Here is a 15,827-nt window from a genome sequence, read left to right as displayed (position 1 = left end):
GCCTTCAGAGATCCGTTCGTCACCGCCGCCGAAGCCGCTTCCCAATCGTCGTCGGGCACCAAAGCCAATCTCCACAAGGTGGAGGCTGCAGAGGATGGCTTACTTCTAGGCGAATTAGCCGAGTACACTGCCTCCCAGGCGCATCGGCCAACTCCCGTACCCACGACGCATCCTTCGATTCCACCGCCAACAACCCGAGCAAAACTCAGATTTTCACCAAAGATCATCTTCCTCGAGATTAACAGGGTCAACAACTTCATCACCTGAAGAAGACGACGATGCGCCGGCCCTCGACTCCTGGACAGGTCTCCCCAACCTCTCCGTTGACGTCGGAGTAGATCGCCATCGGAGAACGGAAGAGGCTGGGAGAAATTATTCCGCTGCGCCGCCGTCGCTTCCGCATCGCCGGCGTCGCCAGGAAAAGCAAGCCGCAGGGGAGCCACACTCCTCCGGCAAAACCTAACTCCACTGCCGAACATCGACGGCGAGCAAACCCTAAACGTAGGTGGACTCGATTAAAACGCTATGAAGACAGGCGATCTGTTGAAGAGACGGACCCCCGCTCCTTGTCACCACCGGCAGGGAGGCCGCAAACGGTGGCGGCGGCGGCGGTGGTGTCGCCCCTCGGCCTTTCTTTCGCGAGCCGCGTGCTGGGATGGGAATGGGATTAAAGCAGCCAGCGAAAATTAAAGATGGGTTGATTAAATCATCTACACAAGATAAGGTTGAAGGGGAAGGCTAGCTACAGGCTACAGCTAGTATGCAACCGTGTGGGGGTGCCTATGCTGGGGGCTTTCTAGTGTTTCTCAGACGTGTCTCGGCTCAAAGGGAAAAGGGGCCGCTCTGCCCTCTTTAGCCGCTGCTCTTTGGGCTCATCATTCCAAGGCCCCACGAGTGGCCTACCAGGCATTCTGATACACCCTCCTTCACAGGCCACAGGTCAATAATTTCCTTTTTTTCACCCCAAAATGTAGTTACCATAATAAACTAACCTTAAAAATGAGAAAACAAATATCTAATACTTTTTCCCAAAAACATAAACAGTTTGTAAGCAATTATCATATATGCATATGTACTTAATAGTAATATGTTGCATGTGATTATTCTGTGGGAATCGTGGAATAATTAAATAATACTTTGAAAAGGGGGTGATGTGAAGATGAACAATATTCTGTCACGGGAGGGACGATCATAGAATAGATGGAAAAGGAGTAGTGCACGCAATAGATGGAGCATGCATAGAAGGACAGTATACAAAAAATAAAGAGGTATGCTAGCTGCTGGATGTTCAGCAACTTAACTACTTAGTCCAGCTTGACGTGCCCAAAATAATCCTTCACCAGTATATACATATATTTTGGTTTTTTTTTCAACCTGCGTAATCTGTTTCTTTAACATATATATCAGGTGCAAACCAACCTCTTGGTGCAAACCGTGCAAATTTCAATTTGGCTCATCGAATCAACATCCAAGGAGTGCGCTGGGGGAGTGGGAGGGAGATTTGCAAAAGTGTAATTAGAGATGAGCGGTTAATTGTAAAATTATCCAATCTCCTCATGCCCCTTGGATGTTGATACGGTGACCCAGATTGATGTTTGCACGGTTTTGCACCAAGAGGTTTATTTGCACCTGATATATTTTCATATATTCTCATATAATTAATCTAGGTTGGTGGATTGTAAAGGCTGGACTGGAGTGTTAATGTGCTTGAGGTTGTTGTACAGCTGGATTATTCATGTACATGCTCTTCTCTTCCCTCTCCGAAATTCTACCACCATGCACGCGTTCACACCAATCTCATCCCGACGAGATGTGAATCGGAAATGACGTTGATGATAGGAATAATGCTTATCAGCTAGCTGTCCATTGATCAACCCTCTTATTGATTGGAAATTTGGAATCGTCGTCTCTACCCCAGAAAATCTGAGAGAGAGAGAGAGAGAGGAGGAGGAGGAGGAGGAGGAGGAGGAGGAGGAGTAGGAGGGAGCAGCGAGATTAGGGTAGGCCCCAGCAATGGCTTTGCTTAGGATGGCCATGACACGATCAACAAGACCCAACCCCACCTCCCTCTCTCTCTCTCTCATCAGTCATCACCATCCTCCTCCTCTGACCTCTCTCTCCACCAGTCCACCATGTCCCTCTCTCTCTCTTTCTCTTTCTCCTCCCAGCCCCACACCTCTGATCTCCACTCCCCACCCCCACACACCCCGCGCCTGCCGCGCACGTGCACACTCCCCGCCGCCGCCGCCGCCGCCGCCGTCCTCCGCTCCGGCGAACGCACGCCGCCGCCGTCTATCGTCAGCGCTGCATGAGACCAAGCGAGCAAGGCAGACGTAGTATAGATATAGTATCAAGATAGCTTCTTTTTCCTCAGGGAAGAATTGAAGCACCATGGACGCGCCGTCGAGCAGCACGAGCACCAGCACCAACAGCAGCCGGAGCGCCTCCGAACAGCACCAGCACCAGCAGCACCGCGCGGCGGGGCAGCCGCACCAGCACCACCACCCGTTCTACTACACCGCCGCGCCGGGGGGCGGCGCGGCGGCTGCTGCTGCTGCTGCCAACGCGGCCGGGATGCCGCAGTTCATGGGGTCGCTGGCCATCGTACAGGCCCCCGCGACCGGCGCCGGCGCCGGGGAGGTGCAGCTGGCGCATGCGGCGCCGGAGTCCGGATCGTCCGGCGGCGGCGCGGAGAAGAAAGCCGTGGCGCCGGCTCCGGCGAAGCGGCCGACCAAGGACCGGCACACCAAGGTGGAGGGGCGCGGGCGGCGGATACGGATGCCGGCGCTGTGCGCGGCGCGGGTGTTCCAGCTCACGCGGGAGCTGGGCCACAAGACCGACGGCGAGACCATCGAGTGGCTGCTCCAGCAGGCGGAGCCGGCCATCGTCGCCGCCACGGGCACGGGCACCATCCCGTCCAACTTCTCCTCCCTCGCCGTCTCCCTCCGCTCCGGCGCCTCGCACCCCTCCCGCGCCGCGGCCGCCTTCCACCACGGCCTCCCGCCGCCGCACCACGAGGTCGCGGCCATGCTCGGCTGGAACCACGGCCACCACCACCAGCAGCAGTTCCTCCCGCCGCCGCCGCAGCAGCAGCAGGCGCCGCAAGATCCCGGCGCCGGGGAGTTCATGAGGAAGCGCTACAGGGACGGCGCCGACGACCTGTTCAAGGACGCCGCCGCCGCCGCACGGCAGAACCCCGACGACGGCGGCGGCGGGGAGGGCGAGGAGCACAAGGCCCGCGTGGCGCCGCCAGCCGGGGCAATGTGGGCCGTGGCGCCGCCGCCCAACAGCTCCGCCGCCGGCGGCGCCTTCTGGATGCAGCCCGCGTGGGCGTTCGGCGCCGGCGCCGGCGCCAGCATGGTGCAGGCGCCGCTCCAGTTCATGTCCACAAGAAGCAGCAACAACAACAACTTCCCCGGCGGCGGAGCCACGATGGACGCCAACATCGGCATGCTCGCCGCCCTCAACGCCAGCGGCGGCGTCCAGCAGCAGCAGCAGCAGGAGCAGGAAGGGCAGCCTCCGGAGATGGCCCAGCGCCACCGCACCGGCGCCGGCGCGAACGGCGGCGGCGCCGGCCGTGGCGCCGCGAGCCCCCAGTAAGCAAGGGCGGCCGAGCCATCTGAGAACGAAGGTGATGGATCGGAATCGATCGCATGATGAGAGCAAGCTGCGTGCTGCTGCTTGGTGCTGGTGCAAAGCATTTGGCAATTAGGGCAGGGATTAGTGGCTCGATTAGGTGATTGCTACTGCTCTTGGTAGTTGATCCATTGGTTGCTTAGTTTATTCTTGAAGGATTATTTTTAGTTTGCTCTTTGATTAATTTATGATTGTGCTGATGGGAGTGATGATTAGCTGTGGGTCAGATTAGATCAGAAAAGATCAGACTGTCAATTCTTCTCATGTTTATGGTGCCAAAAAGATTATTGCTGAGAGATTAGTACAGTCATTGCTTTTTGCTACCTACATGTTCATCTAGGCTGGACTTTTGCGAGAGAGATGCAAACCCTAATTGAAACCAAGGAATTCTTTCTTAGACTCTCGCACTGAACTTTTCACAAATATTAATTTGTAAGTTGCATTCTAATGACCTGAATTGTTGTTGATAAATTGTATCCTGATTGAATTGCTATCCACATTTCCATCTTTATCTAAAAAGAAAAGAGAATTTTTAGCTGGAAGTACTAAACTTCTACTAAATATTCTAAAGCTTTTCATTTAAAAAGTTTGAGCAAAACATAAAATATTTGAACTAGACAAACATTTTTTATTATAACTATTAAATTTCTAATGAATACTAGATTGCCCAAAAGGTGACACTGGTGATTGGCGATTTAGTACTAATATTGGGACACCTTGCCTAAGTTTCAAAACAGGAGGGAAGGCCAGCTGTTAATCGTCATGACTACTTGTGTTTGTGTGTCCAATAAACTCAGTATCTTTATGGATTTTGTCTAGACAATGGTCATAATTATTTGTGTGCTTAGTTATAATTAAACTACAACAATTTTCTAGTATGAACATGGTGTTAACCGTGCATGACCCCTTGCACTAGTTTACTAGTAACGCTCATAACAGTTTGTGTACAAAAGCGAAAGCTATCACTCGCGCTAACTTCTCAAGTAATGCTTCCTAAGGTTTGTGCTTTTAAGCTATAAAAGTTTTGAACCAGGAGATGGAGCGTGAATTAATTATTCGACACTGAATATAGGTATTCATTTGTTTTGTGTTGCACTATACTAGTTTTGTGTTGCACTATACTGCATGAAGGGGCCAGAAAATGACTATATTAATTTATTAACCAAGCTTCTAAATTTTAGTCATAATGGATCGATGATATATGGTTAATATCGTCAATTAGTGAAAGTGGGATTACATTATAAAATATCGACGTGTCTCGAAATGTTGGATTTTTCAAAAAAATAGAGAGAGAGATGATTGGAAAACATTTTTTTTCTAAAAAACTATGTTTTCAATCATAGAAATACTCAAAATTATACACCATATTCATTCATTGACCGGTATCAATAGAAGATACATCAAATGGTTGTATCGGTATATTAAAAAGCCCTAGAGATGCACATAAACATCGCATGGGCATTTGGTGGACGATATATCTCCTGATTTAATTTGGACTCGATCGATCAGTGCTTCTGACTGTGGGGTCGTTGTTGGTAGCAAGTTGAGTAAAGCTTGGTCGTGTGCTTTCAACTTGTTGCGTGTTTGTGCCTATGCGATGCTCTGAATTTCTTTGCAAGTAGTATATTCAGATATTTACGGATGGAATTTTTTTCATCTTTAGGTATTATGCTTTCTCGTGACAGATTTCCCCAAACCAAACGCAATCCAACAGTCTTAGCTCTAGGCGACACAACGGCGGATCCAAGAGTTGGACTTAGAGGGGCTTATTTCCCCTTTCTTCTTCCTTCCTCCTCTCCTTTTCTTCTTCTTCCTCCTTTTCATCCATAGCTGAAAAATGTTAGGGGGTCATGGGATTCAGGGGGGTAGGGGGCTCCAGCCCCCTGCCCCCACGTTGGATCCGCCCCTGAGGCGACACTATATATATATAACATATATACATATATATGTATGTGCAAGTGTGTAATGGTATATGCGATTGTGATTGCTAATAAAGCTAGCGTGATGTTGCGTGTTATTAGGTCGGATCTGTACTACTCATGCTACACGTACAGCTAAAAAGACTAAAAAAGAAGAGGAGAAACGAATAAAAAACAAGGTAAAGATGGACAAAGAGAGGGCACTATCATGGAGCTAAAATTAACAAACGGGAGGCGTCATTATCTGCCATGATTTTGGCAGACAGTATTTTAATTTGGACTGTTTGATCTCTGTTGTTGCCCGTCACGTCAACTGCTCATACCCGTGGGCGTAAATCTCAATGCGCATCCAACGGCGGAACTCTCTACCTGTATCTATTGCCCACAGTGCCACTGAAAGCCACAGAAGGTCTCTCTTCAAGGAACATCACCAACTTCCTCAACATTTTACGGCCCACAAAAACAAGTTAATTTTTTTACACACATCACATGTGCAAACTCTATCAACAATAACTGAACAAAAATTCGTCCAAATCTCGCTGTAACCGGTACAAAACTTGAAAGAAAGAGTTCATATGGCAGTGAGGTCCAAACATTTGAAAATGGCAGTGAGGTCCAGCAGCAGCAACTGATCCAAGCAAGGAGTGGCGTGGCGAGAACCAATCGATGCTGGTTGCATCGTTGCAGCAGAGTGCTTGCAGTGAGAAAGGCAAGCCAGGCTAGACGAGGAACAAGCAAAGCTATTCGGCACGTTTGGCCACTGTGCTCCGGTAAATTTGGCCGGGGAAGCGCCCCTGTTCACCCTGCACGTTTCCTCGTGTTGTTGACGCATCGCTGCCACGGATTGGATAAAAACGCTTGCCTTTTCCCCCTTTCTTGCTGCAGGTTTTCCGGAGCCTTTTACTGCGCCTCTGAATTTCAGTGTGGAGCATCGTCTGCTTTTCAATGTGGCTGTCCGTTTTTTTTTAAAAAAAACCTCAATCTAGGTATAAGCTGTAGTATCTAAACTCACACCACACACTGGAAGATCCATCAAAATTTGGAGTTGTCTTTGAGCATTCCAAATTTCCCTAGTAAAATTGAGCTATGTTTTTGGCCGGGTCCTGCGAAATCCGGCAAGTGAAATTCCTATGTTCCAAACAAACAGGGCTTGAGAGGTTTTATCCTTGGTTAAAAAGAACTAACGATTTCATCATGAAGCTACCCAAAAAAAGTGACGAGAATTGCGGCTGTTTATGGTTTCAGACTGATCCCATTTGCGACGTAGACAGGACGCCCATGTTGACGCTGGACAGTAACCTCTGAGAGCGACGCGCTAACAAAATTCTGGGCAAAGACTTTGCTGTAAGGCGAGTCTCCGACAGGGATAGGGAGACGCGTTGAAGCCTGTACACCCATCCCCATCGCCATCTCTGCACCTTCCTCGCCATGGACGCGAAAACGCCATCCCAAGCGTGTGAACCCTGAACCCTGGGGGTTTCCATTCAATCACCCCAAACCTGCCGACAGAGCGGCGGTTCGGGGAGCAGCAGCAGCAGCAGCGTCTCAATGTCATCTCGTTGTCAGGTCCAGCCAGGATCAGAAAAAAAATTTGAACATGAGCACCACATTTCCTGACCGTTCTGAGAGCTGAGCATCACACAATGAAGAATGGATGTTGATGATAGAAATAGTTTCACATGATCACCGCTAATATGTTTACATGTGCTGAACCATCAGTAGTTCTGCAGAATTGCTGTACAATGCGGCCATCACCGGGAGATGACCTTGAAGAACGAGGTGAAACGGCTAGGGGTTGCCTCTTGTAGGGCGGCAGACGTGGTTCAGCTTCTTCGCATGGTCAGGCCGATGGTGCTGGGTGCGGCACATGAAACCGTACCAGCAGCTCTCCCTGTTGACAGCATCAGGTGGAAGAAGCTGGAAAAGGAAAGGATCATCAATAGTCATTAAAAGACCGATAAGATCATCATCAATTAATAAATGAAACAGTGCTGTGGTGCTGGCTCAAGTTTATACATTTGTGCCTGGTGTTCCTATTGTGCGATAAAGATGTGATTCGGCTTAGAATGGAAGCTAACTTCCTTTTTGGTTTTAGTGAGGAGACTGGAACCTAACTTATAAACAGTGAGCACAAAGTCTTCAGCATCTTATTTGTTAAGAGAAACATTTGTTATTCTAATCAGCTTATTTGAAAGCAACGCTTGTTAACTGGTTAGCACTGGCGTTTTCCTGGCCAGCTCAACTAATCAAGGATTTGACCATCAAAGCAACTCAGATATCGTATGCAGGACTGTTAAGTTTACCCAAACCAACTCATATCAGTCCATGGATGATTTAGAACCGTGTTGAGTTTGACAGTTCAAGCATTTAAACACAATATTTAACAAAATCACTAGCACAGGAATATTAGTAAAAAGTTTGCAGCCAGTTAGGTTTCAGAAACTTGTTGCTCAATAGAATATATCAGATAATCTTACCAACCACCTAGTCCAGCATATACTAAATTATGTAACCTTACTGAGAGAGCATCGAAAGAAATTATAAAAACTGGGAGCGTTGTTTGTTTACTTCCACTATTGCATGGAACGTGATTACCACTTATAAGTACAATAAAAAAACACAGTAAAATCCACAGGAAAAATCAATAAACTCTATTAGTATGCACAAGCAGTTGTCTCAAAACAGATCAGAAGTCACATGAAAGCACAGATTGTTTTTTCTTCTTTTTTTTGGTATGCATAACAGTTGTCCCAGATGTAAGTGTAATAGTATCCAAGCTCTTAGGGAGACCAAACTTGGGAAAGCAGGAAGCCTTACACTAATCACAATAAAATATCAGTTGTGCATTCAGCACTATGCACCTTGCCTTAACTTTGATTGTAAATAGGTTCTAGTTGGTGAGCGGAATATATAGAAGCCATTTGCAGAAATTAAGTACATCTGCCAGACCTATCATGGGTTTCTGACAAACGAAAATTAAGGTTTTCGTATACTTTTTATGCATATATTTAAATAATATTTTGTTAGAAAACAGTATTGTCCTTCACGTCAGGCTCAGCCATGTCAGGCTGTATTGGGCCTGGCTTTTCAGTGCCACACCTTTTAAGGCCCAAACCCAGAAATAGGTCAACATCTTGTTGAAATATAGAGCAGTGTTAGTCTGTTAGACTACCTAGGTGATTAACACGAATATTTTCAGTAAGTATACATACATTTCGGGGCATTGAAACGCGGTACCAGTACAGCAGGAAATCAATGAACTTGTTGTAGCAATGGCTGCATTCATTTGAATCCACAAAATGAGTTAAGACATCAGAATGAAATAGACAAGGTCTTTTTCCGAACTCAGAAAAAAATAATTACTTGCAAATATATGTCCTGGACGTAATTGCATCCACATTATTCAATTGCAACCTTGAGCGGTCTACATGGAAGAAGAACATTATATCAGTGTAAAAACTCAGGCATATGCAACAGACACAAGATGTACAGTAAAGCCCAGTACATAAAGCTTGTGCCAAATACTAAGGAGATTTTCCTTTAAAAAGGGAATAAAGATAACGCAGCAGGACGAATAATTTAACTGAACAAGTGAGCATCTATGTGTATAAATGTTATATTTATTATGGAGCATAAATGGAGAAAAATTTAAAACAAATCTGAGATAAACGTAAAACATTGAGGAATGACAGGTATACAGTCAATAGATTCTAGTTTCATGAATATGTTGTTGATATTTAATCACAAATCACCAAAAAAAAGTGAGGCGAGCATGACATTAGGGACCACGAGAGAATATACATTGGGAGCTATTGGGGAGATCGCAATTATTAGGTTCAATAAATGAAAAAGAAATCTAGTTCCTGTGCCGTAACTGAGAAAGAAAATTAAACTGCAATGTTCTTTTCTCATGTGGCTCATGTGAAGGGATAGTTACCGTTTATATAATACATACTCTTTCACACTTACAGGCCCATGCCCATCGCATGGGCATCAAAAGGAAAATTAAGGGCAGACCCAGTGCCAGAGGCTCCCACTCGAGTGGGGTCTTGGGGAAGGGAATATACGGGCAAGCCTTACCCCCACAGTAAACCGTAGGGAGGCCGCTCGAACCCACGACCTGGCACTTCGGTGAGCAAGCGCTCAACCAACTGCACCAGGCCTGCCCTTCATCAAAAGGAAAATTAACTGACATATATTGAAGGTTATCACTTACCAATTTCCATGTTGTCAAATTTTGATATCCACTCAGAGATTACAGTTTGCAATGTTTTGCCTGACTGTTGTATGCATTTTTCTGTAATCTAAATAAAACAAGGGGAAATCATAACATTTGAAACTACAATACAGGCCATAGGGAAATATGGGATATGGTAATGGTGGAATATTCCTACATCTTTTTCATATGGGTTGCCCCCATGAACTGTGTCAGGAAGTCTGGAGACATGGCGCTGAGAGATCTGCAATATTACACAATTTGCTCTCAAAACATTGCCCAGCACTGCGTATGATGATCAAAAGGACAATTGGGCCTAAGAGATATCAGTGAGTAGCTTACCATCTTGAAAGTTTCCTGGCTGCAGATTAGATTACAATGGCTTGAATCCACTCCTTGTGAACACCAATAAGACCCACAAAATGCTTTATCACACCCCGAACCTGCAAATAAAATTGTGTATTTCGACACATTAAAGTTAAAGGAATTAATGTACGTAGACTTCGGTAAGGAAAACGTTCAATTGAACTTCCCATGCTTGCTTCTAACTTAAAAATTTCTGGGTTCCAAGTGAGAAAATTCCTCATACTATTCATAAACGAACAATATCAGAGTTTGGTAGGTAAAACATGCAATCAAACGTCGCATGGCGGTTGCTAACCTCGAGATTTCTGAGGAGCAAATGAGAAAATTCGTCAAGCATATTCGTCAGGTTAAGAAGAATGTGAAGCAAAAAAGGTAGGTCCAAAAATAAGGCACAGCATTGAATTTCTATTTCTTAATCACGGGACCACTTAGGCCTTGTTAGATGGACTAGGATCCACAGCTGAAGTCACCTTCAAGCAGGGCCTTTTCAGGGTTAAATAACCAATCAAATGAAAAAAATTGGGATTATACTTCATGCAATCCACTAGAGAAGAAAATTATCAGAATTGGAACTTACATTTCTGTGGTATATTGACGTCAGATCTGGCTGGCATCATCCCTCCACATCCATTGCATTGCAAGTGCGCAGCTCCTGGACTGCATCGAAATCCACCAAATTCGGTACCTGCAATATTCTTGTCATTTCAGGTGCATGCAAGAAGAAGACAAGCTTTTCAAGAAGCATGTCGACATGGAAGGTTGCATATAATTCTCAATCAAATACATTTTTGCCCTGCTTTTATAGAAGAACACAAAAGCTACCTCAATCTCCATATCAGTGCAAGGATAATTAACTAACTTTTCGAATTCATGTGAAGCATAGCATGAATGCATCATGACACAACTCTGACATTGTGAAATATTTACAACTTCTAAAATCTTGCTAAGTTGGAAGGGCGGGCCTGGTGCAGCGGTAGAGCCTACCGTCTGTAACCGGAAGGTCCCGGGTTCGAGCCCCAGCCTCTGCACATTTGTGTGGGTAAGGCTTGGGGCTTAAAAACAACCCTTCCCCAGACCCCGCACAGTGCGGGAAGCCTACGGCACTGGGTACGCCCTTTTTTAAAAATCTTGCTAAGTTAGAACCAGCTCTTCAATCCATTTTCAATGAAACTAATACATAGTACAAACAATAAAATATGATTCATGGGTTAATAATATAGTCTTGAAGCACAGATCAATGTGAATACAAGATAGTCTTATAACATGATTGCACAACTAGTTGAGAAACATACAAGTAAAATATTCAAATTGGAATTTCTGCACATACGGCATTGAGGACATGGCAGATCTGCATTGTTGATTTCATCACTTGAACGTGAAAAAGGCCGTTTTCTTGATTGATTTTTCTGTTTCCCCAAAACCTAAGGCATCATAAAACACATCAGCCACAATCTAGTATATTGGGCCAGACCATAAAAATAACAGAAAAAATATAGCTTGCACCCTACAGATTTTATCTTTTACGAGACAACTTTGGAAAAAAAAAGTTGATTGCATCTGCTTCACTCACAATATTAGATTTTACTGAAGCATACGACTCTAGCAATGCAATCTCCTCATCAGACCTTTGTAGCGATGAAAACGCTTGTAATATAGCCTACAAAAATTATAGACACAAAAATCTAGCAGTATAAGTACATAGTAGTTTTAGGAACATAATAGGAAACAAAGTCAGAAGGATCAAATTATCATGCCTCTTCAATATTATGCAGGAAGTGATTCCTTCCAACTGATTGAACTGCCGTCCTACATTGGGGGCATGCAGCGCTCTGGCTTTTATCATGCGATTTAGATGAAGACCTTCTTAACCACTCTGAGAAACATCCATTGCTTAACAGAAATTGAAGGATCAGAACCAAGAAATTTAGAGAAGCGTAGGGTAGAAAGGAAAACAAAGAAATTTACCAGAAGTTATGGAGGCAGGGAGCAACAGTAACAACATCATGCCACAAATTCAAGCATATGCTGCACTTTGCATTCTCGATATCTAGTACAATCTGAGATCATTAGTTAGCTAGAAGTTAGTAACTTGAAATCAATGTCAAGATGATCATATTCATGAATATTAACTTTTTTTAAAAAAAATAATACCTTCACATTATTTTTGTCCTGATCCTTTGCAGCTCTAATTTCAAAGGTATACACTAAATGACCTGGAAGCATAACGGAGAACATGAATGTGTTAGACAAATTCACTTGTTCAGAATTAGAGAAGCACAAAACACATAGAATTCCTACGTGGATCAATGTAATCTACCTTAGCACTGACGATTACATTGCTACATAAACATATGAAACAATTCAGTTTGTTCAGCTCCACAAAGGCATAAGCATAAAGACTTGCTATCGATATCATGCAAAACTATATTACCTTCTTTCTGGGGTCCAGAGACAATCTCACTCCCTGGTTTAATATCAACAGGCTCTTGTTTCACAATTTTCCCATCAACAATAATTGCATCCGAACTTTGTCAAGGAAACATGGAGGGTATGAGAACCATGTAGCATCAGCAATAATTTGACAGGTGAAACAACAGAAATAAATGCAGTGCAGAATTTAACTAATCCAGAACACAGAGAGACAAGAATTTTTACTGTAAAGCATATTATATCCCACTCGGATAACTTAAGGGTGCCGACAATTAACAGTGTGTCCTTCAATTTCATGGGGTCCACTTTGTGCATTGTTATTCTTGATTTTACACGACCAAACACTCCAAATGTATAGACAAATTGCCACACATCGGTATGCACAAAGTTCTATGATACGACGGTGAAACGCAGGGCAACAAAACTGCACCTTGCCCAACTTGTATTATCTGACTGGCATAAGAATATAGAGAACACGGATAAATGCAATCTGGATCATATTTGGGATGCCAACAGCCATGAACACCTCCAAATTGAAAAGAAGGGAATCCAATACCGATGTAAGTTCGTACTATTCAGAATATAATTGTACTGGTTCCTTAGGAATCGAAAGTGGAGAACACCCAACGCATGCAGGCTAGTGCTAGAAATAGCACAGATATTCCACCACTCAACACAATCAATTAAGGTATCAAGAGGCAGGGACTTGTAGTGATACAAAAATCAATTAGTTAAACCTCAACATTTCCCCGATTTTTTCTTTTAAAGAAACATGTTCCCCATTCACAACAAATTCTCACACAACTCTCACAATAGTATTTATGGAACGTCCCCATCAATCCGCACTTCCCGACATGCCATCACGCGCGCCTCGCCAAGCCACAAGAACAAACCGTCACCGTCAAAGTTCAGCAACCCCAATCTTTCACGACACGGCATCACCAACAAGGAAAAACCGCACCTTTTACAGAACGGGCGCCCAACAACGGGCCGGAACGAGCACGGAAGGTACGAACCAAAGTCCACGGGCGCGCGGCGCAGTACCTGAGGTTCCGGATCGTGGCGGACGACGCGTCCCCGCCGTTGCGCCTGATCTCGCACCACGAGACCTCCTCCCCGGCGGCGGCGGGCGCGGCGACAAGGGAGCAGACCACGGCGTCGTCCTCGGCCACCTCCACCTCCGGGTAGGCGGGGTCGGCGGGCACTGCAAGGGAGCGGGGGCGGGCACGCGGGGGAAGGAACCGAGCAGAGGAATCAAGAAACCGTGCAGGGGAAGGAACCCGTGAAGAAAGAAACCGGGGAGCGGAGCGGCGGGAACCCCACCTAGCTTAGCCCAGGCCGCGGAGGAGGAGGCCGGGGAGGAGCCGGGGGCGGAGGAGGGGCGCGGGGGCTGGGATGTGGAGCACTCGCCGGCGTCCATGGCGGGCGGAGGGAGGGGAGGCCCCGGCGTGCGTGCGGGCGTGCGTGCAGAGAAGGGGGAGGGAGAGAGGCTGCGCTGCTGCTTGAGGTTTTTGTTGCGGCGATGGGCCTTCGTGGGCCCCTGTTTGGGCCGGGGTGGCGGCCTTTTTTGCGTTTTTTTTCATTTTTAGATTTTTTAAATATTTTTTTCAGAGTAATATAGTAAAAAAGAAAAATTATAAAAATAGCCCTGACGCCCAGCTACCGGGCGCCAGTGAGGAACCCCGATGCGAGAAAAAAATATAAAAAATATTGCAAATAGGTCCCTAGGGCCCCTAGCCCCCTCCTCCCACCGGACGCGAGGACCCTAGCGCCCCACCCCAGGGCACCAGGTCCTTCTACCCTATATATTCCCCCCTCCCTCTCCCCCTCATTTCATTCCCCCACCAGCCACATAGCCCAGAAAGGAGAGAGGAGTGAGGGATGGGAGTCTGCAGCGGCGAAGCTATGATGGTTTGGTTTCGCGAGATTAGCAGGTAAATGAATTATCTTTTCTTAGTAGTTTAATTATGTAAATAAATTGTCTTTACTTATTAGTTTAATTATGTAAATTTGGAGTATATTTAGATAGGAAATTAGATTATTAATTAGATTATGTTTAGATGAAATTAAAGATTAATTTATTTTAGTTTATTCTATTTTTAGGTTAATTTAGAATAAGGATCAGTTGTGTATTGTACTTTATTAGAAAATGTGATTTAGTATAATGATTGTGTTTTCTTATTAGTTTAATTATGTAAATTTAGAGTATATTTAGAAAGAAAATTAGATTATTAATTAGAGATTAATTTAGTTATTTTAGTTTATTTTTTAGTTAATTTAGAATAATGTTTAGTAGTGTATTATACTTTATTAGAAAATGTGATTTAGTATATGAGTATCTTTTTTTAATAGTTTAACTATGTAAATTTAGAGTATATTTAGATAGGAAATTAGATTATTAATTAGATTATGTTTAGATGAAATTAGAGATTAATTTAGTTGTTTTAGTTATTTTAGCTTATTCTATTTTTAGTTAATTTGGAATAATGTTTAGTAGAGTATTATACTTTATTAGAAAATATGATTTAGTATAATGTTGGATAAAGTAATAAACTGTATTTGTTATTAACAGATATGTCTAGTAGAGTGCAATTTGAGATATTTTTCGGTGATGGCATTGTGGACAACGGACCAAATGGAGTTTAATTAAATTATTTTAAGCGAGTACTTAGAGGAGTTGATAGCCCGTAGAAAGAAGTTTCGAGTCCATTTATAATTGGTTGGAAAAAGGGCTGCGTACAAACCGGAACACACATTTTCTGATAGTCCAAACTGTGGTGAATTGGGTTAGTGAAGGAGTGAGATGACAGTTAATGACGATTAGTAACACGGCTGAATGGAAGATGTACATCGACAATGCTTTGCAGCATGGCTGGCCTACAGCTATCCTGGTCAGGTGTTACCCAAAGGACAAAGGTGCAGTTGTTAATGAAGAGGAGGAAGACTGTGAGGAAGAGATAGAATGAAATGTGCATGAGCAGGTTGCGGAAGCCGTAGAAGAAAGTGATGAAGGTTGAGCGCAGGGTGTTGAGGCAGCACCAGAAGGTGTGGCAGATAAAGGTGAAAGGTTTCCAAGCATTGTGCAGCAAATGGAGAATAAAAATATTGAGGCAACAGGGATGGAGGAATATTTGGATTCCTCAGATGAAGAGTATCCTGTACCAGCAGAATGGAGCAACCCTGGATTTGGAAATCCCGTTGCATTTGATGGGAGGCAACAAGAGTGTGAGTATAGAGATAATGAGGTTGTGAAGGGGGCT

At 44.7% G+C, this 15,827-nt stretch overlaps 2 protein-coding genes across 2 annotated transcripts; one reads left to right on the top strand and one right to left on the bottom strand.

Moving 5' to 3' along the window:
- The first annotated feature begins 1,946 nt into the window (after positions 1-1,946).
- Positions 1,947-3,963, top strand: LOC120643794 (transcription factor PCF3-like). The gene has a single exon (XM_039920263.1). It carries the CDS (start codon positions 2,392-2,394, stop codon positions 3,598-3,600), a length of 1,209 nt encoding a protein of 402 aa, XP_039776197.1. The 5' UTR covers positions 1,947-2,391; the 3' UTR covers positions 3,601-3,963.
- A 3,182-nt stretch (positions 3,964-7,145) lies between these two features.
- Positions 7,146-14,052, bottom strand: LOC120643793 (E3 ubiquitin-protein ligase CHFR-like). The gene is made up of 15 exons (XM_039920262.1): positions 13,891-14,052; positions 13,612-13,771; positions 12,569-12,663; positions 12,289-12,350; positions 12,103-12,194; positions 11,892-12,027; positions 11,708-11,794; positions 11,465-11,558; positions 10,715-10,822; positions 10,114-10,214; positions 9,950-10,015; positions 9,772-9,859; positions 8,919-8,979; positions 8,768-8,831; positions 7,146-7,472 (listed from the first exon to the last, which is right to left on the bottom strand). The coding sequence occupies exons 1-15, from the start codon at positions 13,985-13,987 to the stop codon at positions 7,344-7,346; spliced, it is 1,440 nt and encodes a 479-aa protein (XP_039776196.1). The 5' UTR covers positions 13,988-14,052; the 3' UTR covers positions 7,146-7,343.
- Positions 14,053-15,827: the final 1,775 nt, after the last annotated feature.

Source organism: Panicum virgatum, chromosome 8K (genome assembly GCF_016808335.1).
Source record: "Panicum virgatum strain AP13 chromosome 8K, P.virgatum_v5, whole genome shotgun sequence".
Taxonomy (NCBI): domain Eukaryota; kingdom Viridiplantae; phylum Streptophyta; class Magnoliopsida; order Poales; family Poaceae; genus Panicum; species Panicum virgatum.
The sequence above is the reverse complement of the archived record's forward strand: the minus strand, read 5'-3'. Positions and strand labels throughout refer to the sequence as shown.